This window comes from Knufia obscura (genome assembly GCF_036327395.1).
Source record: "Knufia obscura strain CCFEE 5817 isolate CBS 148926 chromosome Unknown scaffold_1, whole genome shotgun sequence".
Classification (NCBI taxonomy): domain Eukaryota; kingdom Fungi; phylum Ascomycota; class Eurotiomycetes; order Chaetothyriales; family Trichomeriaceae; genus Knufia; species Knufia obscura.
In genome coordinates this window covers 1,499,071-1,522,761 of record NW_027042687.1, presented here as the reverse complement: position 1 = coordinate 1,522,761, position 23,691 = coordinate 1,499,071, and the positions used below count along the sequence as shown (strand labels likewise).

Here is a 23,691-nt window from a genome sequence, read left to right as displayed (position 1 = left end):
TTTTCCGTCCTTCTTTTCTCCCGTTTGTCTTTCCATCAGCAACCTCTTGCAGACCTTCGACCTGCTCCAACACTCTTTCTTCAATCGATCGATCCAGGGACATTCGCGATGCTTTGACCCAAGGAAATCTTTGTACGCTTTACAGCATCCAGCGACTTTTGGTAAGCAATCATGATGTAAGTGTCTGACGGCAAGTCCGAGTATGGATTCCACGGATCATCTTGCTAAGTATATACCAGAGTCAGACATCCTCGCGCTGTTCGGAGCAGACCTCTCCAGCATGTCAGCGCCATACAGTCGGAACGTTATAGATCGACATGCTCAAGGATGCATCACGTCTTGTTGCGTCTATCGTGGGCGATGTGTATGGTCGGTATAGGATGATGCACTCTGCACCCGTCGATAACGGTAGGCATGAATGCTCAGATCGTGCATGGATGCTCAGATCGTGGTCAAGAAAGTGTGAGGATACAGTACTGTTTGTATTGACTATCTCTGCCTACAGCATCCACCTCCTTACGAGCAGACGATGTGCAACAACGCTGTTACCTTGTCAGCCTCAGTCTCTTGATACTCTCACAAGCGTCCAAACCTTTGCATGTCGTGCAGCCCCAGCCATATTGACAAAGGTCGATATCGACCAAGCAATTGGAAGGACTTAAAACGCTCGCTGAACCCCAAAACAAAGTGCAATGCAATTGCCCCTGACCGGCAGGCCTTTCCACAAGATGAATCGTCTTCTCTTGCGACAGCTGCCGCGTGCATCGATCTGGTCACCGGGCTGACACACGCAGAGCCTCCTTTACAGCGTCCAGCTTCCGGCGGAGACAAGAACAGCTCCGGTGAGCTTTCACGGCCATCTCGTTGGACTTTGCCTCTGCGTCGCTCCTTGCTGGGATGGAGCTACTTCATTCGACAAAAAGGAATGTAGTCGAAGGGAATGGGCTTGACAATGCCGTGCCTGGTGATAACAACAGAAGCTAAAGCTGCGGACCTGGATTTGTTTTATACGATATGTGCTTAGTTTGGATTGCACCATCTACGCGAAGATCGCCCATGTGTTTCATTCCGTTGTTCGAAGCTTTCCGCTGATAGCTTCGTTCACCAATCGTTCAGTATACCCAATCTAGGTCGGCATACAGGAAATGGTAAAAGGAGGCGGGGCATGGCTTGGCTAAGCTAGGCCGAACCGTGCAGTAGATCTCACATGATCACCATAAGATCGTGCGAAACTGACTCGTCGACACGTGAGAACTTGAACTCCCACTCTTGTACCACGCGCGCAGTCAGATGAACTTGATTCTACGTAGCACTGCCTACCGCTGTATCAGGAACTGCTCCTGCGCTCGACTTCGAAGTGTCTTGACTGTCATGCCATGATACGTTGAGCGAGCATTGATGCGCTAAAGATTACACACTCCGGTAAAGACTATTCAATTCATGCTCGACATAGGCAGAGGAAGCTGAACTACTCAGCGCAAGATCGGATGTTGCTAGCACACCCATGGATTGAACATAGCAACAAACGGACAACGAGATGAGTGTTATTCTGTGTACAGGTAAGCTACGCACAAACCACGCTCGCTACCATAATCTGCCTGTTGCACCGCCCTGCTCGTCTATGCCAGTGGTCTATAAGGAACATGAGGTTTCGACGACAGCTTTCGCTTCTCTCTCAACCGAGCTTGCAAGACGAGCTGCGCATAATACTGACTGTCTCCTCATTTCAGCCGGCTATGACCACACTATACGATTCTGGGAGGCCCTCTCAGGCATCTGCAGTCGAACCATCCAACACCCTGAGTCTCAGGTCAACCGACTATGTATAACACCCGACAAGAAATACTTGGCCGCAGCCGGTCGGCATATGGTCCGCCTCTACGATATCAAGTCATCCAACCCTTCGCCGATCATGGTCTTCGAAGGCCACAGCAATAATATTACGGCAGTAGCATTTCACGTGGACACAAAGTGGATGGTCACAAGCTCAGAAGATTCCACAGTAAAAGTATGGGATACAAGGACAGGGAATGTACAGCGGAACTACGCGCACACTCATCCAGTCAATGATGTGGTCATACATCCAAATCAAGGCGAAATCGTCAGCGCCGATAGAGGAGGCAACGTTCGAGTGTTCGATCTAGGTTCAGACAAGTGCACCCACCAGCTGATCCCGGCTGAGGACGTCTCAGTATCAAGCGTCAGTGTCGCGAACGACGGTTCTCTCCTCGCAGCAGGAAACAACCACGGCGACGTCTATATCTGGCGCATGTACCAAGAGAATAACGAGACTTCCCTAGCGCCCTGCCGCGTCTTCAAAGCTCACAAGGAATATCTTACTCGGCTCCTCCTCAGCCCCGATATCAAACTCCTCGCAACCTGCTCAGCAGACCACACCGTCAAGATCTGGCGTGTGGACCCCAGCCTCCAAGACCTAGAAGATTTCGACCACGAAACGGAATATGGCTCCTCACCCGAAACACCAGTTCAATCCTCCCAATCATTACCCACAACCACATTCAGCAGTTCTGTCTCTATCCGTCCGAACACATCAAGCACGAATGGCACGTCCTCCCTCTCCAGCACCAGTTCGCCGCTCACTGGTGGAAGTGCCAGCACAGGACACCTGCCCAACTCACTAATTCCGCAACCAATCATTACACATAGACGGCCTCTACCGCTTGAGACGACCCTCGAGAACCACCAACGCTGGGTTTGGGATTGCGCATTTTCCGCAGATAGCGCATATCTGGTAACTGTGTGTAGTGACCACTATGCCAGATTATGGGAGCTATCGAGCGCGAGCATCATTCGGCAGTATTCTGGTCACCACAGAGGAGCAGTGTGTGTCGCGCTGAACGACTATTCGGGCGCAGGTGCCTAGACATACCACATTTATCAGGTGGAGGGAAGAGCAGGATGTTCGTGACTTCCCTGAGCAGCCTAGCCAGAGCCTGGCGGGGAGCTATGGTCTGGCACAACACATCACTGGTGTTGGCTACGTGCCAGATATCAGCTAATTTCGGAGCATGTTTTATACCAAGCGGCGTCTGAGTTAATGGCAAGCGGCGCAACAGCATTGGGAGCATTTCTTACTTGACACTTTGAGCAGAAATCTGCGATGGATACTATCAGCATTGACTAAAATAGTATTAGAAAGGATCTGGCAAGAAAACACAGCTACTTGAACCAGGCCTCTGCTTGTCAATCTTGCTCACCAATGACTCTGATCTGGTATAGGACGATTTTGCTCGTCAAGATTCCATATATCTCCCCATGATGTCAACGCGATATTCAAAGTCTATCCCAACGAGACCCAAATCCTCACAACCACGCATGCCTCTGGCTTGCCCGAATCAGCACACCCTGCCCTGTGCATACACATCCAACTCGCAGACAACGCAACCGCACATTGAAACACAAAATGCGTATTCCCGTGGTTGCTGAATTGAAGCTATCAGAACCTCTATGCCCGATTCCCAGAAATTCCCAATTGGATGCTACGTGCTCGGCCCACTATTTATCCCAAGCTCAGCAACCGAGTCCTGTTACAGGTCTCAAGCCGTGGAGCGAGGGAACACACCGCACCCAAGATTGCGGACTCGTTACGAGATGTTCAAGATTCGCACCGCCGCCGGCTTCTAAGCTCAGCGGAACAGCACAAACATATCCTAGTACCCCAGTTGTGAGCAGACACGGTGATCTGACCCGAACAACGTGAGATCGAAGGACAGCACCAAATCCTAATGGTTCTACCTTCTCAATGCTTGTTCAATATGGAACGGCGCGTTGCACCTCAATTTGTGTTCTGCATCTCTGGTCAGGTGAAATAGTGCATGTATGACTTGGTTTCGCTGCCTCCAAGTAGAGAACCGTGTATCCCGGAATGGACAAGTAGTGTTCAGCGTGTGAAACATTACCATCTCCGATTACAGTACGAGCGCGTACCAAATACCATTAACGGCCTGCGGGATCTATGCGCAGATTTGGTCTCACATCCTGGTAGAAGTTGGAACTACGAATCGAACGTTAAAACAATTGTCTGGCAGGAATTGGGCTGAGGTTTTGGTGGTAGGAGGTGCTTGTTGAGACCACGCTTGGGCTGTGCTCAGTCTGTCCGAGCCTGTGTTGCAAAAGTAATGGCATTCAAGCTCTATGTTCACTCTATATCCGCCATCGTGCTAATTCGGCGCTGCTCCCCGTTAACAGATATATGGTTTGCAGGCCAGTGCCTACCTCGTGAGGATGAGCAATATCTCGGTATTGCGGCTCTTGAATCGTGCACCAACGTACTTCTCCATATTGGGTACTCCATATCTATGTACCAATGTCGCTTGCCCAGAGTCAAGGCTCTGCTTGCTCATGCCTTGCCTTCAACAACCCTCAATACAAAGTTGACAATAACAGCAGCCAGCAGAGCAAGGGCAAGTACGGTAGGTCCGATCCGGTCATCGAATCCGCCTTGACCCCTTTGCCTGATGCTCTTGGCTCTCCAGTGGAATGTAAATAGCGCATATATCATGGCTGCCATCGCGACGAGCGTGAAGAGACCGGCACTGATCCTGCCCACTTGATCACCGAAGTTGAGAAGACCAACTGCTAGACCACCAAGGATAACAGTGAAATTCAGCCATGAGAGGAAAGTTCGCTCGTTGGCGAAGAAGACTTTTGGTTCTACTCGAGTTGGGAGGGCTATGCGCTTGCCTGGGATAATGTTAGTGATCAGGACAAGCGTGAAGAATAGGGCAGAGGCGTACCCGGTGCAGTCTGGAGGAGAGGTTGCGAAGACATGTTGTTATTGTTGTCGTTCGGAACGGAATCGCCAAAAACTGTTGTGTCGACCGAACCGTATAGTGGTCGACGTGGGTGTTTCCGAATAGTTGGTAAAGAGTAGTGGCTGAGATAATCTGATGCTTTTCTAATAGAATGGTAGAAGTTCGATCTGCCGGTACTGTATCCAGTGGAGGTCAAGGTAGGGATGGTTGATGGAGGAGCTGGAGTTTGAGATGTGATCACAAGCTTGCCGTTGGGACGAACTTCAGATAGAATTCCGCTGCCAGATGCTTGAGTGAATTCAGCGTCCTGTACCTGAAGCCCTTGCCTTTCTCGTCGCTGATGCTCCCGCGCAACAGTGCCACGTAAGGTGTTTTGTGCCGAGCCTTCCTAATTGCTCGTTGTTTCTGTTCCTCGACCAACAATTGTCGCTAGCTGAGGCGGAGGCACTCCCTGCTCCGAGAATCGTTCGAGGTGCGACAATCGCTGGTATATGCAAGTACTCGTGACTTGTGGTTTGCGGCCGTCTCGAGGTATCTTGGAGCTTAGACGGGGATATCGTGTCTCAGATTAGGCGAGGTCGGTCGAGGTGTAAATGCTGGACGGATGGCTGCAGTAGTGAAGATGTCGACACCGTATTTCGGAGTAGTGTAGTCCAATTTTGCTACTTTCACTCGGTGACAGGAGAATAGGATGATGATATAAGAAATGTTCCTTCTTGTATCACTACAGCATCGGAGCAAAAGCTGGTCAGAAAAGCAAAACGCTGTACAAGCACCAAAAGCTCGTGCAGTTGATTCTGCCAACAGCTGCAAGCACAACTCGATCTTGCGCCCCGCAAACCAGCACCTGCCTTGATTCGAGCATTTCATTGGTTGCACTTGCCTAGTTGACTCGCCTGTCGAAAGTGCAGGAGTGGTGAGAATGGCAACCTTACTACGGAAGTCCAGGTCTATCATCTCGGCCCGGGCAGATCACAACGGCCATGTAAACAATGAGGTCCAACCACCTCTACCGCAAAGAGACTCAGGCGCCGGACTCTTCCAACAATTCAGCAGCATTAGGAATCGACGAAGGAGCCGGATAGATTTGACAACAGCCGTCGAATCAGAACAAAGCGCTGCAGCCAGACAACAACGAGAAGAGCAGCTCCAGAAACAACATTCGCTGATCCAGCTCCGCCGCCGACTAGTTCGAAAAGCATCCACATTCAATCTTCATACCAGGCATCGCAGCAGTCCCCAGAAAGACCTCGAAAAGTATCGCCGGAGTGAGCATCTGTTCCTTGACGCAGACGACGAAACATTCAGGCCTCAAACACAGCAAACTGAACCCGACCGTCCCTGTACCGCGTCTTCGCCTACTCTGACGCAGCTGAGACTATCCTCCAACGCGAGCAATCCGCCGCTAGCGACTCAGAAGCCTCGCAGATCACTACTGTCCCTGTCCGAAGATACACGCTTCCGGCAATCTACGACGAGAAGCCGCTTCCTCAGCCAGAACCAGAGCCCATCGACTTCCTGATCTCTAAGGCTCAGCTAGAGATTCTAAAGGCACAAGACGAGCTCGCTGCAAGATACCCGAGCTATAGAGAAAAGCATTACGAAGGTCTAGGTGTCTGGGCAAAGATGGCTACCCCAGGAGCTGAGCCACCGCTACCGTATGAGAAGTTGAAGCAGATCACAGTTGATGTATGGACAACCTTCCTGAACTCTCCTAGGCTTGGACTGACTGACATGTTTAGGCATGCGACAAAGCTCTCAATTCCACCACGTCCTATGACCACTCCAAGACCGAATCGTGGAACACAACTATCATAAATACCATCCTCTCCGAGCTCGTCGGCGAGACAGGCGCCACAACAAGCAACGGCTCCTCCACCTCTGCTCCTCAATCGAAGTTCAAATTCGTTGTAAACAGCACAATAGTCCAACACAAAAGCAGCAACGTCGATGAGACAACGGGCAGGGGGCAGGGCAGAAGAGGCATGCATTCAGCAGCAGGAGCATACTGGAACAATGAGAAGGACGGCATGTGGAGCTTCAAGTATGAGGCTGCCGAGAAGATGGGACTGGATGTTGTGGTGGGCATTGTCTGGATCTGGGTTGGATAGCTGTTCCCTTTCTGTCCTTGAAGAACGATTGAAAAAGCAACAACAACCTTGGGTTGCGCCTACCGGACGCTGCTACCGTTCAATGTGGACGAGGCCAAGCTAGAAGTCGGTAGCTTGGTGTGCCATTGATAGCGTCCGGAACAGCGATCAGAACAACAGCGCAGGCATGTACTGATACTGCTCAACTGTGAGCTTCACGATACCGAATGGGACAGGAGGTACATTGGTTGGATTTTGAGAAACGTATCATGCATGGTATGCTGCGATTGGTTGGTCACTCGAGTTAGGATTGTCAAAGAATTAAATATCATATCGCAGCGCTTCTCTTCAGCGGAACTTCAATTCCATTTCCTTGGCTTCACTCTTACTGTTCGAAACATGAGGAACCAGAGGCATCAGCAATCCTCACGCGGTCCAACCGTTTTATCCGTGACAACCTCACAACTCAATAGGGCAAGAGACGTACGAAGAGCCAGCGCGGCACCAAACGTTTGGCACAGAGCGTCTGATAGACGGATACAACTGGTATGTCAGCAGGATATACAAATACTTCGAGCGTGCGAACAATGGAGCCCCTCCTTCGCTATTGACGGAACGCTAACGTCAAACGGTAGAGATGGTAGCAGAATGGGCGGTTGTGAAGGCCTGTCGTTCTTCGACCTCTGAGCTACATCAGCCCGGGAGTCGAGGTTGAAAGGGGGATCAAAGGTCTTTGATCAGGGCGCCAGCTGTGCAGATGGATCAGTGTCTTTCTTCAACATACATCATGGCACCTGCTTGGAGGATATGAGTGGGCAGCATCAGCACCGTCGTTTGACAATCATACTTGACGCGGAGGAGAGAGCGTGACCTGAGTGCATGGCCTACCTTCCACCAGTATTTGCTGGGTGCTGACCTGGTCGTGTTCGTCCCTTGCCAGTGCTTGTCAGGTCTCACAGATGGAATGTCCACAAAGACTTTTGACAAGGTCGTGAAGATTGGAAGTTCTAAACCCTCTGTGCATTCGCGCTCGGGCCAGCATGGGGGTTTTAAGATTCGAGAGCTCACAAGGGCGTGCACCCAGTCATTGTACTATACCAGAAGATGCTGTGGCGACGGATGCATATGTTCTATGCTCCAGGTGTGTTCAGGTCCACTTGAGGATGTGGTTCAATTGGTAGATTGTTGGTTCAACTGTTACTCTGATTGATGGGCTGAGAGAATACTATCCAGCAGTTGAGTGGACCTTTCGTCTACCGCATGCGGTGAGGTGATACGTCCGACTGCAGACACCGTCGAGGCTCTAGCTCTAGCACCTCGGCACCCCTCCGAATGGAATACGCCTGTCCCGATCGTTGTTGAAACGATAAGCTCAGACCCCCCATTCCCACACGCACTCTAAATTTTCCCACACCTAAACGCATGAGCAAGCTCATCCCGATTCCATGTGTAAGTCGTCCCCGTCGCCTTATCAATATGGTCCGACAACGGTTCGTTGACTTTCTCATTGCAATCGACGTCAACATACATGTGGCAGCGGAGGTTGTCGACCTGGTTAATGAAGACACTGCCCTTGTCGCCGTACTTCTCAGGATCGAGGAGAGGGACGCATGTCTTGTCTTCGTATCCGTTGACTATGAGACACGTCCCTATTAGACTGGAACAGTACGCTATCCATTTCTGCTTGCCGCAGTCAAGGAGCCCGTTGGGCTTGCAATCCCAGAGCAGACTCAAGCCGACGTATCTGATCTTAGTCTCGTCGGCGGACACTAGGTGTAGTGCTGGCAATGCGGCCAGAGCAAGGAGGTAGAACTTGGCGTGGAACATTTTGGTGGTGCGGACTGCTTGGTTTTTTGGTTTGTGATTTTGTTCGGTGAATCAATTGTACTAGGGATGTAGCAATATAGCAGTAGCGGGAACTGACTGCCCATAACCAGTTTGAACTGGTAGATTGACTGATCGAGAGCATGTTATCTAGCAGTAAATCGACCTACATTTATGCTGGTTGTAGACAACAGGCTTTGTCGACCGCATGCGGTGAGGTGAATAGAACGTGAATAGAGTCGGTCCAGAGACACGATACAATGGCAGTATGCATCTGCCTGGTCCTTGCAGCCCCGCGGTTCGTGTGCCTCGACGTGAGCGTGATCATCTCGGTGGTCAGAATATTGCCACCAAGCGAGAGGTGGTGATATCGCCGGCTCAATGTCCTGCTTGAGCGGTTGAGAAATCGAATCTTCGAGGATGATCATGCTAGTATTCGGTCTGGACGAGGCATCGGAGAGAGCTGACCGTCATGGCAATCCATCGCACAGATCGTTTCAAGCTGGGAACTCTCGACCTCAGATATGGACACGAGGAAGGTGTCTCTACATCTCAAATAGCCGCTCAATATGACTTCGTGAATTCGACACTGAGTTTCTCACCGCAAATGGGCCTCGCTTTCGCAAGATCACATGGTGCCTGGGGTTCATCGTTTTTGGCCGAGAATCTGTGAAAATTCAGCAAAGCAGTTCTCCTCATCGTCGCTCCAACAATGTCTGTCGGGACACTCCGCGCTTAGATTGGGGCCTTGCTATCCGCTCTCATGCTATGTCAAAACATTACTGAATATGGTAGATGTGGTCACGAACTATCTTCGCAATGTCTGTTGATGTCGATGTGGTCACCGCTCCACGTCTCGTACGAGGAGTCTCTCCACGATTTTGAATGATCAAAGTGTGCCGAACGTTGTGCGGCCACTTCCGGCCGGGGGCGTCCAAGCATCAGCACAAACTTTCCCTTCGCATTAAGGTGTGCACCTGACGAGTGAAGTGCAGTCTAGCATGTGCTGCTCATAGTGTGCCAGTGGGACAGGTTAGTGGTTAGATGCCTTGAGAAGGTAGCGCATTTAGGCGGCCTTAGGGCCTAGGGACCTCAGGTGTGACAAGTCATGTCGGTCGTTCAGGCAGTTGCAACGATCACACGTGCATACCTGGTGCGGCATCTTGCCAGGGCACAACAGCACGCTGCTTCACGAAGCTCGTAACAATACGTGGGCTGTGTCAATTCGTCAATCTCGTTAGGCTTTGAGGCGCGCGAATCGCAAACATGTGACGCGTATACTGCAGACGCAGTGTATGCAGCTAGAAAGTGAATCTGATCGGTCTTGGTTTCAGTTGGCGCTGGCGAGTTTTGCTGCATCACTTCTTGATGCACGACCACTCAAGGGGTAAAAAGCAATAAGGATCGAAGCACAAGCAAGCGTAGATGAGGCCTGTTTCATGTTGCGCAGCGTGCCTGCCAGCGACTCAAAAGCAAACGATGTAGTCGTAAGCAGGGTGAAAGGAGCAAAAGGGGCAGGAGCATGTGTGCTGCTTTTGGCTGGGCGGCGTGTCAGAGACCAAATCTGGGTTTGTGCTGGGCGCCTCAACCGCGTTGAGTGCTCGCGTACCTTGCAGTAGCGTAGTTTCAGTTCGAAGACAAATTTTCGGATCGTTCAACGTCCAAGGCCGGTCGCCAAAGCACGACAAAGCGTAGAACGTAGAATGGTCGATATCTGTTGGCACAGCGATATGAGCAGGAACAAGTGAAGCAAGAAAACAACGGCTTGGCTGTTGAGTTCGTCAGCTTGTTGGCAGCTTCTGGTTTGAGCAAAGCGACATCGCCGGGATCGGTCTCCGGCACTCGACAGGCGACGGAGTCCGGCTGCTCAGGCTTCTCAGGCTCTTTTCGCGGCTCCCTGGTCGGTGGGGCCGTGGAGGTTCTTGAGAGGCTTAGCGTAGGATTCGTGGCTTCGAGATTTCCGGTGGGTCGTCCTTGAGCCGACGCGAAGAACCATGATTGTCGTCATCAATAATTGGAGCAGAGCCCAATCCTGCTGGGGTACGATTTCCCAAAGCAACTCATGTGCTGTCAACAAAGAAGTCGCACAACCAAGGCTTGTGTTAAGGTACAGGAATGATAGGTTTTTTCAAGAATGTATTCAGCTGAGCATGGTTGATGCGTTGCTATAAAGGAATGTCCAAAACGTCTATACAGGCAGTGCTACCATTGAAATGGTCAACAAAAGCCTCCCTGGAAGAAATGTAAATCTTGTTCTCGCAAAAGGTGATTTCCACCATAAATCTGCACATGCTGCTTTCATCCAGCCAAAGGTTGAAAAAGGATAGAAAAGTGGCTGGCTTTGCAAAACATGTCGATTGCGTGGCACAAAGGCCAGTGAACTGGTGAAACCCCTCGAAACAATTTCCAATGAACACCATGTCTATCCTGCGTGTGTGCTTGCGCCTCCATCTCCGGGGCTGTCTATCATGAGAGTCGTAATGTTGTGGGTATCAATTCGTCAAGCGAACAGACACGGCGTGACATATCTGTTCGAAGCATCGATGGCTTCCTCAGGAAACATAGGGAAGCTGGTGAAATTCGTAATCGTCTAGATCATGAAGGGGGGCTTGTATTCAAGGATAACGGTGCAACACTAGCCACAACGAGTTGGGTCGCAGGCTGGATGTTTCGTAGAGACTGACTTTGAATGCAAGCCAGTTGACAAGTGGCTGCAGACCAGGCTGCGCACATGAAACAGACTTTTCATCTTATTGATGCATTTATTTGAATTGACGAGCGTGTTGACGGTGAGAGTGGCCGTGGAACTGGGGGTCTCGCTTCATGGAACCGCCAGGGCAGAGAGTCATGGTCAAGTCGCTGTCTTCCGGGCAGACCATGGTGCGGACATCATCTGGCAAGTTGTATGCCTCAGTGCAAGTTTCAACGCCAGCTGGGCACGAGACAGTCTGGCATGATGGGAAGCCTGAAGCACCTTGCATTGAGGGGGTGAGTTCCATGCCTCCAGACATGAATGGGTTGCCATTGATGTTGGAGATGTCGTAGTTGATGTTGCCGTCCGCCCAGGTGAACTCGAACTGTGTTACAGCGCCGGTGGCGTTTGGTGAGAGCTTGATGGAAACACCAACGTTAGGGAGGGTGTACGACTCTGAGTATCCCGAGGATGGGAGTTCTGCCATGGATGCATGGACGCTTTGAGCAACAGAAGCGAAGTATACAGGTATGCCGCAGTTGTTGACGACATGGGCGCTGCCGACAGCCAAGGCTGATGGTGCAAGAGCAAGCAGCATTGCTGCGGGTGCGATTGTTGAGTACAACATGTTGATGAGTTTGTTAAAGACTGTGTCTCGTGAAAGAGGCTGTGAAGTGATTCTGTCGACTTCGAAGAGAGAATGTGGTTCGAGAAAGGATCGTACAGCAAAGGATTGATGCTGCTTCGAGAAACCTGCTCGATGATGGTTTGAAAAGATTGACAATGATCTGTGTGAACAAGAGAAAGCCACACGACAGAGGGGCCAGAAAGAGCATATTAAATAATTGTTGTTGTGATGGGTATTTCTCAATCTCCATCATGGGTGCTGCGATAACTCCATGGTGCCAATCATCGCTGGCCAGGATCCACGCAGGATGTCCGATCAAGGATTTCTCGTTGAATCGATTTCACCTTGCGCCCAGAACAGCTCCTGCGTGGAGTTCAGAACGAGACGTCTCGGATATACCGCAGAGAAAGTTCTGTCTCTAGCGGTCGGGACACACGGTTTGAAACATCCACTGTCGGCGTAGGCGCACGGCACAACCATGGGGTTCCATGAAAGATTCGAAGATGTCCAAAGTGAGGCCGAATCAGATCGAGAGCGCAAACGTTGGACAGAACAGAGTTGCACTTGGACCTGAGCTAATGCAAGTGAAAGCCCACGCTTATGTGAGGTCGGCTCCCAGAGATGATCCCCGAGCGCGCTAATTACAGCGGAGCGTCCAGGTACTGGCCTTAATTGATTGGCTGGAGTATCTGTCGGCTAAAGAAGTACCGTTGTCGAGCCGTTAAGTCTAGGCACGAAGTTGGACTGGCGCCAGGAACAGTTCTTACCAACTGCTTGGGTTGGAACTTGTTACTGCTCGTTCGGCTAGCCCTGCAAATCCACGTGTCGACAGCCCAGAGTCGCAAATAGTGACGATGTATCGTTAGTACTGATTGTGATACTGTTGCTGCTGCCCGAGATGTGCTTCGTCTGGAAAGACCTCGGTGGTTGTCCGCTATGGAGCAAAGGGCATTCTGGTTGACTACGGGTGTGGACGATTCGCCAGTATGGAGTGAAAAGGTCCGCAAACCCACCGTGACCATAGCGACCAACCAATGCGGAATTCCCATCAGTCTGCACGATAGCAGGAATTTTGAGTTCACCTCAGTGCAAACAGGTATAGGAAATTCTGTGTCCGCACTGCATCTCATCGGCAGATTGAAAATCATGGCTTACCTTGAATCAATAATTTTTGAGCGCGTTACTGTAGGTATTCCTGCTTTGCGGCAAAAAGAGGAAACTTCTATGATGAAGTTTTGCAGACTTGTGCAGTAGTGTGGCATGGGTATTTACCCTTTGGTAGGCAACAAACAGCGTATGTTCTGTCATGCCGCATACAACGCTCAGTACCACGGGTACCGCTTTTACTTCACTGCTTCTACTCGAAGTCGCAGCCACGGAAACGCTGCTCGCCTTTAGACAGTCCGGTGGGAGCGCGTTCCTGGTTCGTGGTCAACGAGTGCAAGTCCGACATGCACCTGCTGTAAACTTTCTGAAGCCCTGTGGTTGATACCCTGCATTTGGAGGAGTATCTACATATGGACTCTGGATTATGACGGCGCGATTTCAGACAACGGTGCTGATCATGCCTCTGCTCCCATGGATGGGTCCGAAGCACATAGGAACTCTCTTGTCGGATGTCCGTTCGACTCTTACTTCACCCGCATATTGGGTACCCCGGATTCCTATTGCTAAGGTAGGTCATTGCGCACAGACAGCAATATTGTGGTGAGTCGCTTACGGCGGCTTTCCAGCGTCGAGTTGGGACTCTCGTATTAGCCTAGGTAGTAGAAGCAAGAACAAACTGTTCGGGCTTCGTCGGCTGCAGGATAGCTTCATGCGATATGACACAAGTCATGCCTCTGTGTTCTCGAGCGCACCTAAGCTAAATCGTCGACCATCTTTGCCGAAACCCCATATTCAAACATGGACCTTTACCGACTTCGGCATTCCACGAGTGTCGCTTGCCGCGCTAACGCTGCAAACACTTTGGACGTGGTGACAAAACGCGTTCTGTGGGTTTGCGCTGACTTGTTCTCGACCTGACGGATTTGGAGCAGCGAGGGCCCATAGTAGACGCCAATGCAAGAGTCGAATGTGCAGGAAACCTTGCCAGCAGAAGAAAAAGGTCGTAGTCTGTAGCAGGTCAAAGCCACCCGATTTGCAAGCTTTTGTGGTTGCTGAGAGCGCACGATTATGGTTATGGGCGTAAAATCAGTACTGCTGGGGTTAGACAGAAAGTTTCGAACGAGAGTTCGCGCCAAGCCAGTCGCCATGTGGCGCAACCGAGGGCCCCCAAAATCTCTGTCGATCATTGCCTAATTGTTCGTGCTGAGGAATGCTCTTCACGGCGTTCGGAACAGTCCCGTATCTGCACTGTGCGTTCACCGCGTTGATAGAGGAGTTACCAAAGAGCCAGCATGACCAAACTTCGGCTAACCATGTGCTGCTGGCGTGCAAGGTCCACATCTCGATGCTGTATGTTCGTCCCGAAATTTCTCTTCGACGGTCCAGCCCTGTCCCTGCAGACGCTTCGACGGGTAGGTGTCCGGCTCGTGTGCTCAACAGCCGGTACTCGGGTATAGCAGATCTGATTTTGCTGTGCACTTCACCGATGTGCTGCTCATACCGAGGCATTGTGCTCCCTTGGCGGTACGAAAGTGTTACTGAGGCAGCGTCTGCATGAGGTTCTGAACAAGATGACCAGAGGCCTCTCGTATCATTCAGGTGTACCATATCTGCGTCGAGAGACGCAGCACGATCACACACGCTTCGGGTTCGAGCCTGCCTTTCATAGCTGCTGGCTATCGAAGTCCTCGTCGTTGTACTGACAGGTCGTCCCTGTGATCGGTAGTTGTACTGGTAGCCGAGTCATGGAGGCGTATAAGATGTGTCGCCTGCAAACATATCCCAAACAATAGGTCCCAGCTGCCTGTAGCATCAACCCTATGGTTCCGCAATTCAATGAGCTCGATGTTCATGAGCCTGGGCCCATCCAATACTGCTCTATTTTGATCGAGCCGTGGGCGTATCCCTCAACCTCGATGAAAATGGGGCAAGAAGTTGTGTTTGCCGTGAAGCTGCTCCTGTTCTCTCATCGTAAACATCAGCTATATGCTGTACAGACATCCAGAGACGCGTGACTGCTCTTTTGCGTTCTCCATCTGCGATGCGAAGTGGCTCGTGCTCGATGACATTGTTTATTCGCACGTTTTGGTACACGAGGCAGGGTCAGTCTGACGGACGATTCGAGTGCACGATGTGCCACTATTCGTTTCAAAGACTTCAACGCGCGACACATGAAGTCGCAAGTTGTGTGCGCCAACCGAGTCGAGCACCTCTTCTTGATGTTAGTTCATTCGAAAAGATCTGAAGGAGGCTGTAGTGCAGAGTTGTATTTTGGGGACACAGAAGATTCATGATGTCCAGTGTGAAATAATCAGACTCCGTTGGTATCTTCTCCTCTGCAATCCACGATGCCTCGCCTGCGGATCAAGGGCCTCGAGTGCGCATATTCCGGAGAAGTGTGGAAGCTGGGTGAGCTGTATACAGAGGCCTCATCGTCAGGGTCTGTACCAGATTGTCAACCATTTCACAGAAATTCAGTACCCCTTGACAGTAGGGGACAAGATGATTGTGTTGTAAGATGTAGTGATGAGCGTCCCCATCACTGGGGTGCACCTACTAGAAGCCACTTTGAAGTGATTGTGACACCGTCAGCGCCGCCAACCAGCGTACCTCGGTGAGGATCTCAAGGGCATTGTCGGTGGTACTTGCTCTGAAGAGCCGCATTACGATGCTCGTGCATGCCTGTTAAGGTGGTAAAGCAAACAGTAGGAGGATACCATCGCACCTTCCTTGCTTACCGATACCATCTTGTGCTGTCGTCATGGCTGCTTGATTTGTTTCGTCATTGTGGTGCAGCACGAGATGTAGAAGGAGCGTCGACGAGGAAGTCACGTCCCACTTTCAAAAATCCCATATCTTCTCGTTCTGCCGCTCAGCTCTCATCTCTTCTCTTCTCTCTTCTTCATATCACATACCACAGCACATCACAAGCTTTTTGGTACTGTACATTCTTTCGAGCTCATCATCTTCCATCCAAGCATCCAGGCAGCTCTCTCAGAACACTCCAGTCGTTCACCATCCAACAGCAAACATGCATTTCTCAACCATCATCGTCGCTGCTCTTAGCGCTGCTGCTCTAGGTCAGGCCACAGCGTAAGTACCATCCAATCGCATGTCTCACATTTACTGACTCGATCCAGAAGTACCGAACAACACCCCTACGTCGGTGCCTATGTCACTAAAGTGCCATCAATGACCAACGACGCCAGGCCGACCCCTGCACCCGTCGTCCCAGGGCCACCACTGAAGGCATCTTCAGCATACGCCTCATACATCTCAGCCAAGATGTCAGTCTCCACAATGTCGGCAGCCGCAGCAAAAGAGTCTTCAAGCCTCAAACATGACAAACACCAGGCTGAACACGACCTCAAGAAGGAATGTCACGGAGACAAAACGTGTGAGAAGAAGGTCCACAAAGCTTTCAAGGGGAAACAGTCCAGTGGTGCCGACAACTTACAGCTTCAACTCACTGCAGTGATGGTCGGGTTTGCTGCTCTCGGAGGTGCTTTCATGCTGATTTGAGTTGGTGTCTCGAATTTATCGATACTGTCGATTTCTGCCCAGCAAGGTGTTTTGGCGAAAAGCTGATGGCAGCTTATTGTTACTCATGTCGACAGTCCTAAGATAGTCTCAATGATATTATTCCGTTGGCATTAACGAATGCTTCTTCTCGCTTCAGTCATTGCCTCGAACTTCATAATCATCGTGTCACACGGTCACCTCCATCCTCCAACCCTACCCTCATCCCACCGTGCCCTCATTTCCCTTCTCTTCTCTAATACAGTCGTGCCCTCTCTGATCCGTCTCACCCAGTCCGTGATCTCTTTCTCAGAAGCCTTTCCACTCGCACCTGCACCTCCTCCACCATAATAGTCCTGGTCTCCGCCACCCTCAAGAAAACTCTCATGAACAGCCCTCAACAACGCCTCCTGCTCACTAATCCCCGCCACAAGACGCTGATACATCGCCCTAGGGCCCCACGGTGCCAGCGCCTCATCCATCTCAGACTGTTTCCTCCGCCATTGAGTTTGCAGACTTGTATGCTGAAGCATGAGCTGCGTGGTCTGTTCTCGCAATTGTCTGACTTGTGTCTCTAGGCTAGAAACCTGCTGGGACAGAGCGATGTTCGAGGAGATCTGAGTTTGGAGGGGCTGCAGGGAGGCGGCGTAGGATGGGTGTTGTTGGGCTAGGGCTGTGAGGGTTTCTGGGTTTGAGAGGAGGGAGGAGAGGTCGGGTGTTGTGTGTTTTGTTATTGAGTCTGGGAGGTCGAAGGTTTGGGGGAGGGTGGGGTTGGTGGGTTGTTGGGCGTGAGAGTGAGGTTGAGGTTGAGGTTGTGGGTGGTATTGCTGTTGCTGCGATGGGTGGGCCTGGTATTGTGGTTGTGGTTGTGGTGGAGGAGATTGTGCTTGAGATGGATGGGGTGGGAGTGGTGGTTGCTGGGAGTGTCTGTTTTGCTGCTGAGGCGGAGGCGAGGCTATCGGTGTGGCTGTTCTGCTTGGGTCTTGAGCGTATGGCTTTGGAGGAGGGGGTGGTGGAGGACCGGATGGGGGAGAGGTGGGATTTGTGTAGTAGGAGTCGTGGGAGGACATTATTTGTGATTTCGTACTGACCAGCAGCTTGTGGTTTCTATGAGAGCTATCTAAGGAGTTCGAAGCCGTTGCCGTAGTCCTCGTTTGCGAGCACGTGGTACACTTTCGGTCCTTGCTAGCCGGTGTGGCTGCAGCGTTTCAGCTGAGTCGCTGAAGATCTGCAGTGTGGAGAAACTTGTCGAGATTCATTTCTCCATATTCATCATAACCACCAAGTACCTCATCGTCGCTCCTCAACACCACACACCTACTCAATCCCGTCATACCTCAATCCATAGCACAACAATGGACTACCAGAACCGCGTCGGCTCAAAATTCGGCGGCGGCGGCGTCGCCTCCCAAAGCGCAACAAACGCCGACCGACGAGAACGACTCCGAAAGCTAGCTCTCGAAACCATAGACCTAGACAAAGACCCCTACTTCTTCCGCAACCACGTCGGCAGCTTCGAATGTCGCCTCTGTCTCACCGTGCACCAAAACGACGGCTCGTACCTCGCACACACCCAGGGCCGAAAACACCAAACGAACCTCGCGCGCCGAGCCGCAAAAGAACAAAAAGAAGCCGCGACTAAGGATGCGCTGCTCAATGGCGGGCTCATGCCGGGTGTACAAGTACGGAAGAATATCGTTAAGATTGGTCGGCCAGGCTACAAAATTACGAAGGTGAGGGATCCGTTGACGACGCAGGTGGGGTTGCTTTTTCAGCTGTTGTACCCTGAGATTACGGAGGGGGTGCAGCCGAGGGTGCGGTTCATGAGTGCGTATGAGCAGAAGGTGGAGGAGCCGGATAAGGGGTTTCAGTATTTGCTTGTTGCGGCGGAGCCGTATGAGACTTGTGGGTTTAAGTTGCAGGCGAGGGAGATTGATCGGAGGGAGGGACGGTATTGGACTTGGTGGGATGGGGATGCGAAGGAGTTTTGGTGTCAGGTTTTGTTTAAGACGGAGCGGGATGAGAGGTATAGTAATGTGCCGGGGTTGGCGCCGAGTGGGAAGAGGTGAGGGTGGCAGCGTAAGAGTGTGGCTTGGAAGACACGAAAATCGAAAGGCAGTCTACGGTGCATAGCGCTGGAGTTCGGTTTACAGGCACGAGATACGGGAAGGAAAACGACAGATCTCCTGGCTGGATGGGCTCAAAGTAATACTAGAGCAACAATACCATTGGGAATACCCCACGGTGTTCTGAGACGATGTCCATAATCCTCTTTCCCGCTTTGCCATATGTCGGAAGTCTGCTTTACGCCAGTAACATGCTTGCTCCTCATTATTCATGCCATCATTTCTACCATCGTGGATGGCTCAAACCCTGCGGCTTCCGTGAGTTTCGAAGACCACATTCAGTACTGGCCCTCCTCACTTCTGCTTCCCAGCAAGCGGATCCCCAAACTGCCTAACATCAAAGTCCCTGTCCACAATAAAGTCCCAACTCCTCTGCATATCCTCCTGCGCCTTCTTATTCTTCCAACCCGCACCAGGCTTGTTCTTCTCCTCAGCGCCCACAGTCCCACCAGCACCTCTCGATCTCTCCCCTTTCATATCGATGCCCTCGTCATCCTCCGAGATGTCGTTCGAGTCCACAGCTAGCGGCGCAGATAAGAAACCATTTGTGTTTGGCTGTGACTGTGTCTGTGACAGTGTGTTGCTGCTTGACCGTGGCGGCGAAAGTTCGCCTGGGGCTGCGGCGTTCAAGTGGTCGTTTTGTGGGGTTTCGGGTGCGATGTAGGATGTTGTTGCTGTTTCTGAGGGGAACATGCTTTCTTCGTCGTAGGTGTCGTCGTTGCCGTTGGAGGAGGGGGTTGAGAGCATACTGTCGTCTTGATCCATAGTTGCGATTGGTGTGGCAGAGTTTCGTCCAGGATTAATCTTCGATAGGAACAAGATCGCTTTGTGGTGGACTTGAGTGTGAGTAAATTTCTTGGTGCCTGTTCAAACGGCTACTTGTGGTATCAGATCAGCAGTGTATGTCGGTTTGAATCTATTAATTCGCGGTGCATGAAACGACCTTCAGGCGCGAGGCAGGCATCACTGACAGCGCGTCATAGGCGCCTTAGGCAAGAGGTTAAGGCATCAACGAAATGTAGGGACTGAGGGGACTCTGAATCAATTTCTTCAGCTTCGTGGTCCTGTGGTGGTCCTTCCCTTCCTCGACCTCACCACCACTTCAACGCACTGAGCATATCGCAATCGCACAAGCGTGCTTCCTCGCATTCTACACCATACCAATCATGCTTTCTTGCACTGTAGATGATAGCTCAGACCGACACCCCATCAAGTTCAGCATGAAAGACCTTGAAGTTGCTCTCACCCTTGGCATCAAGCACAGCAAAGATCAAGTCCTTCCAATATCCGCCTTGGAACTCCTGTTCCTGCAGGACCTCCTTCCACATAATTGCAACAACCTGCCTTGGGTTACCAAAAGCACCACATCCCAGCGCACCCAGCACGATCTGCCGATGTTTATTTCTGATGGCAGTTCTTAATATGACTCTCATCTTCTCCTTCATTAGCTTGACGTCTTTCTGATCTCTGTAGATCGGCTTGTCGTTGGCGTCTCTCTTGAGGAATGGCTGGCAGACAGCAGCACAGCTTATGACGCTGATGACATCTAGCCGCGATGGGTCCCGGAAATCGAGTAGGTCGTGGCCGTTCTTCATGCTGTCTCTGATTATCATTACTGTCGGCGAGTAAATAGCAGCGTCGTCTGGTATGGGATAGTGTTTGCGGTGTAAAGTTCTTGCCAGAGATGATCGGTAGCAGATCGCTTCCTCCTGTGCCATGGCACCGTGTTGCCAGCCTCCACCAGCATGGTTCGCATTCGCCATGTTGAGCACCGCAATGGGCTTAGCAGCGCCTGCTTGTAGGGCTAGAGCTGCATCAATCGTGTCCGAATCGATAACTCGAACCTTCGTAGGCTTCAGTTGAGGACATCGAGCTGGATCGAGGGTCTCTTTGCGACATAGATAGCTCTCCGTTGTGATGTCTGATCGTGTCGCCAATAGTCCAGGTAGAAGTCTCCAAGTTTCCTCTGCCACTTCTGCGAGTGTCTTCCTCCTCTCATCATCTCTACTGATTGGATTGATGAGCGGTTTCTTCGTCGTTAGCTGACCATCTGAGAATGCGAGAAGACCTTGGCGTGGCCGGGACTTTGCTGTATTCTTCGTTGGTTGATCAGTCTGACTCTCGTTTGCTTTCCTCGTGGCGTTGACTTGGGAAGGCGTGAAGTATGGGGATGAATCGATCGCGTTCGTTTCTGCTACCTTGCGCCTCCTCTCTGGATGCAGACTGACCTGCTGAACGTCTTCCATTGGGTCCGCCATTGTAGTCAGGGTCTGTCAATCTCCATCCTGGACCTAGGAATGCTAGAGGCAAGATGATCAATCCACTAAGCGTTGCGACGTTAGTCAAGATCTCTTTGATAAACGACTTCATGGTTGCCTGAGTCACTTACAGGGAAGAGTGAAACTATTGCCTCGTCTGCCTGGTTAAAGTACAATGTGGTTGGTGACGGCTACACTTTGAAGCGGCAGGTGGAAGCGAGCTTGTCGCGATAATATACCTCGGGGCAGGAGTACTGCACAGGGGCACTACGAGGCCAGTGCAAAGTGCAGCTAACAGAATCGCATGCCGCACGCAGACGGCGTTTAGAATTTCGATATGTCTTGCGTATCTTGAACGGTTGACACAAACGTACGCCTCAGACTGTCGATTGGTACACGGACCGAAATACTTAAGCGAACGCCAAGAATTTATCCCACACCGCTTGCTAGATGTGTTCCGGTCTTCTTTCGTCCCAACGCTAAATAGTGACAAGGCTCATACACTGTGGGAGCTGCAAGCACAGTATCGGTGTTTCAAACGCCTACCAGCCTCCTCCGCTCGCTCCTGCAATAGCAGCGATCCTAGCACTATCACCCATTTGCTTGACCTCTTTCTTGGACTTGCCCACATCACTTTCCACCTTGCGATAAGTGGTGTAGCAAAGCTTCTCAAGAGGTACATCCACAACTTCAGACCAGTGCCGCAGAACATCCTGTATTGAACCAGTATCAATCCCATTGACGACTCTCGACCCTGCTGCGTCCTCGCCGTTTGTGTGTCCATTCGTGGTAGCCTCGTAATCTCTCATTCCAGTGAAGCCGTTCATGTCAAAGTCCACGCCTTTCTCGAACTGATCATCCTCCTCTGAGTCTTCACTCTCCGCAGAGAAATACGCTTCATCGACTCTAGTCAGCCACTCCTTTTGACTCTGCGGGCTCCGCTTGTCGACCTTCCCATCGACAACTTCTCCTCGAGTCTCTGCTATCACGTCCGCAACGTCCTCGAGCTTGATCTGTCCGCCTCCATTTGTGCACCCACCCGGACAAGCCATGACTTCGACGTACGCATAGTCACTTCCCTCGCCCCGTGCCGAAGCACCTCCTAGTCTTCTGTTCGCAGCACCAGGCATTTTTGAGGCTCGAGCCGGTTTGAGCTTACGCACCAGGTTCTGAATATTCCGGAAACCATAGTATCGCGCACATTTGAAAATTGCCTTACCTTCAGGAGAGACAAGCGAATACTCTGTAACGTCGTTGTTTCGACCACGTGTTGTGGTGATGCTGCTGCCTGAATGGAGGGCTTGTTGTGTGAGGAGAATGTGATGGAGGTAGCCGCCCGATGTCGCTGCTTCCGGTCTTTGTGCCGTATCTTTCGGGTTGCGATTAAGCAAGAATTTTGAGAGCACCGGATCAGGGAAGGGCTCTCGTTGAGACCGAGGCAGGGGCTTGTCGGTCAACGGAATGAGGGAGGCTAGATGGGTACCACGCGCCGAAGCGAGAGAAAGTAGTTCGCGTGAAGTAATTACGCAGTCGACATCGCGGATTGGTGTGGTATCTGTGTCAGCAGGGTTGCTGTCCCTCCACCAACGATCTGTGAGTTCCTCCCTACTGGCTTCCAACTTTTTGTCAAAGCAGGGCATGAGCGCCAAATGCCATACCTGTGATGGATGGATATTGAGCTTTCTGCTGAGCACAGACTTGATCAGCGTTCCAGAAAGTGCCTGCGGAGACTTGAGCGTTGACATGTGAGGGAGGACGTGTGGATGGGTTTTCTCAGCATAGCAGACCCAACCTGGACAGGCTGAGGTTATGACAGGTTTGGCCTGTGATTTTTCTGCTAGTGCCCCGGCAACTTCATCTGCGCCTAGCACGAGGCATGCTTCGCGCATGCGGTTCGTGTCGAAGACATAATTGAAGCCTGAGTTGTTCTTGCCACCTATCCGTAGACCCTGGGAACCACTTAGGAATTGTTCTATTAAACGTCCTGCTCTTCTTTCTGAAAGGCCGAAGGTGGCTGCGATGCTTGCTCGGACTTGAGGGCTCACACTAGCCACGAAGATCTTTGCATTTGGTGGGACATTCGGCCGAGTTGAATCAGTGAGGAGGTCCGGGATGCTCAAAGAGGCGTGGTTGTCGAGAGTGTTGAGCACCTCGGTATGCGACTGCAGGGAAACAAGCACTGCTTCAGCGGACGTGACGCATCCTGAGCATGCCAAACAGTCTGTCAACGATATCGAGGCTGGCGCTGGATTTTGTGCCTGTACTTTGTCTTCGGTCGTGACCTCGTACGGATTTGACTCGTCAGCTTTCGGCAAGGTCTCGACAGGCTTGATGCATGCGACACCCGGCGATATGAAGTCGTTGAGGTCGTCTGCCGAGAGGATTGCTGAACTCATCCCGTTGTGTAACTTGAAGTGGCGTTCTGCTGCACAGTTAAGATGTCTATAGGAACGTCAAGGCGAAGGGACAGCTGTTAGCGAAGGCAAGAAAATGTATCGATCATTCTAGTTAGCATTGCATTGATTTTGTGGTATCGATCAACTTCATATTACAAACCTAACATTTTGTTTGGCCGAAGCTCGGGATGGCGAAAAATCGCCCGGAGACGTGGTACATCAGAAAACGTCACTTTCATGCCATCGACCGCGGGCGCATAGACTTATCAGCAACTT

General features: G+C 51.3%; 11 protein-coding genes across 11 annotated transcripts; 4 read left to right on the top strand and 7 right to left on the bottom strand.

Annotated features, from left to right (window-relative positions):
* Positions 1 to 1,537: 1,537 nt before the first annotated feature.
* Positions 1,538 to 2,884, top strand: LST8 (TOR complex subunit lst8; the record flags this gene model as incomplete). The annotated part of the gene is made up of 1 exon (XM_064869012.1): positions 1,538 to 2,884. The coding sequence occupies one exon, from the start codon at positions 1,538 to 1,540 to the stop codon at positions 2,882 to 2,884; it is 1,347 nt and encodes a 448-aa protein (XP_064734509.1).
* Positions 2,885 to 4,360: 1,476 nt separating this feature from the next.
* On the bottom strand, positions 4,361 to 4,791 carry nrf1 (GTPase regulator Nrf1; the record flags this gene model as incomplete). The annotated part of the gene is made up of 2 exons (XM_064869011.1): positions 4,361 to 4,704; positions 4,758 to 4,791. 2 exons carry the CDS (start codon positions 4,789 to 4,791, stop codon positions 4,361 to 4,363), a joined length of 378 nt encoding a protein of 125 aa, XP_064734508.1.
* A 906-nt stretch (positions 4,792 to 5,697) lies between these two features.
* On the top strand, positions 5,698 to 6,886 carry PMZ80_000560 (uncharacterized protein; the record flags this gene model as incomplete). The annotated part of the gene is made up of 3 exons (XM_064869010.1): positions 5,698 to 6,043; positions 6,148 to 6,464; positions 6,518 to 6,886. The coding sequence occupies 3 exons, from the start codon at positions 5,698 to 5,700 to the stop codon at positions 6,884 to 6,886; spliced, it is 1,032 nt and encodes a 343-aa protein (XP_064734507.1).
* Positions 6,887 to 8,263: 1,377 nt separating this feature from the next.
* On the bottom strand, positions 8,264 to 8,692 carry PMZ80_000559 (uncharacterized protein; the record flags this gene model as incomplete). The annotated part of the gene is made up of 1 exon (XM_064869009.1): positions 8,264 to 8,692. The coding sequence occupies one exon, from the start codon at positions 8,690 to 8,692 to the stop codon at positions 8,264 to 8,266; it is 429 nt and encodes a 142-aa protein (XP_064734506.1).
* Positions 8,693 to 11,451: 2,759 nt separating this feature from the next.
* PMZ80_000558 (uncharacterized protein) lies at positions 11,452 to 12,009 on the bottom strand (the record flags this gene model as incomplete). The annotated part of the gene is made up of 1 exon (XM_064869008.1): positions 11,452 to 12,009. The coding sequence occupies one exon, from the start codon at positions 12,007 to 12,009 to the stop codon at positions 11,452 to 11,454; it is 558 nt and encodes a 185-aa protein (XP_064734505.1).
* A 4,138-nt stretch (positions 12,010 to 16,147) lies between these two features.
* PMZ80_000557 (uncharacterized protein) lies at positions 16,148 to 16,638 on the top strand (the record flags this gene model as incomplete). The annotated part of the gene is made up of 2 exons (XM_064869007.1): positions 16,148 to 16,209; positions 16,257 to 16,638. 2 exons carry the CDS (start codon positions 16,148 to 16,150, stop codon positions 16,636 to 16,638), a joined length of 444 nt encoding a protein of 147 aa, XP_064734504.1.
* Positions 16,639 to 16,832: 194 nt separating this feature from the next.
* On the bottom strand, positions 16,833 to 17,705 carry PMZ80_000556 (uncharacterized protein; the record flags this gene model as incomplete). The annotated part of the gene is made up of 1 exon (XM_064869006.1): positions 16,833 to 17,705. The coding sequence occupies one exon, from the start codon at positions 17,703 to 17,705 to the stop codon at positions 16,833 to 16,835; it is 873 nt and encodes a 290-aa protein (XP_064734503.1).
* A 285-nt stretch (positions 17,706 to 17,990) lies between these two features.
* Positions 17,991 to 18,704, top strand: sap62 (CWF complex protein sap62; the record flags this gene model as incomplete). The annotated part of the gene is made up of 1 exon (XM_064869005.1): positions 17,991 to 18,704. One exon carries the CDS (start codon positions 17,991 to 17,993, stop codon positions 18,702 to 18,704), a length of 714 nt encoding a protein of 237 aa, XP_064734502.1.
* Positions 18,705 to 19,055: 351 nt separating this feature from the next.
* Positions 19,056 to 19,526, bottom strand: PMZ80_000554 (uncharacterized protein; the record flags this gene model as incomplete). The annotated part of the gene is made up of 1 exon (XM_064869004.1): positions 19,056 to 19,526. One exon carries the CDS (start codon positions 19,524 to 19,526, stop codon positions 19,056 to 19,058), a length of 471 nt encoding a protein of 156 aa, XP_064734501.1.
* Positions 19,527 to 19,954: 428 nt separating this feature from the next.
* PMZ80_000553 (uncharacterized protein) lies at positions 19,955 to 21,019 on the bottom strand (the record flags this gene model as incomplete). Its single annotated transcript, XM_064869003.1, has 1 exon — positions 19,955 to 21,019. One exon carries the CDS (start codon positions 21,017 to 21,019, stop codon positions 19,955 to 19,957), a length of 1,065 nt encoding a protein of 354 aa, XP_064734500.1.
* Positions 21,020 to 21,561: 542 nt separating this feature from the next.
* Positions 21,562 to 23,415, bottom strand: NAR1 (Cytosolic Fe-S cluster assembly factor nar1; the record flags this gene model as incomplete). The annotated part of the gene is made up of 1 exon (XM_064869002.1): positions 21,562 to 23,415. One exon carries the CDS (start codon positions 23,413 to 23,415, stop codon positions 21,562 to 21,564), a length of 1,854 nt encoding a protein of 617 aa, XP_064734499.1.
* Positions 23,416 to 23,691: the final 276 nt, after the last annotated feature.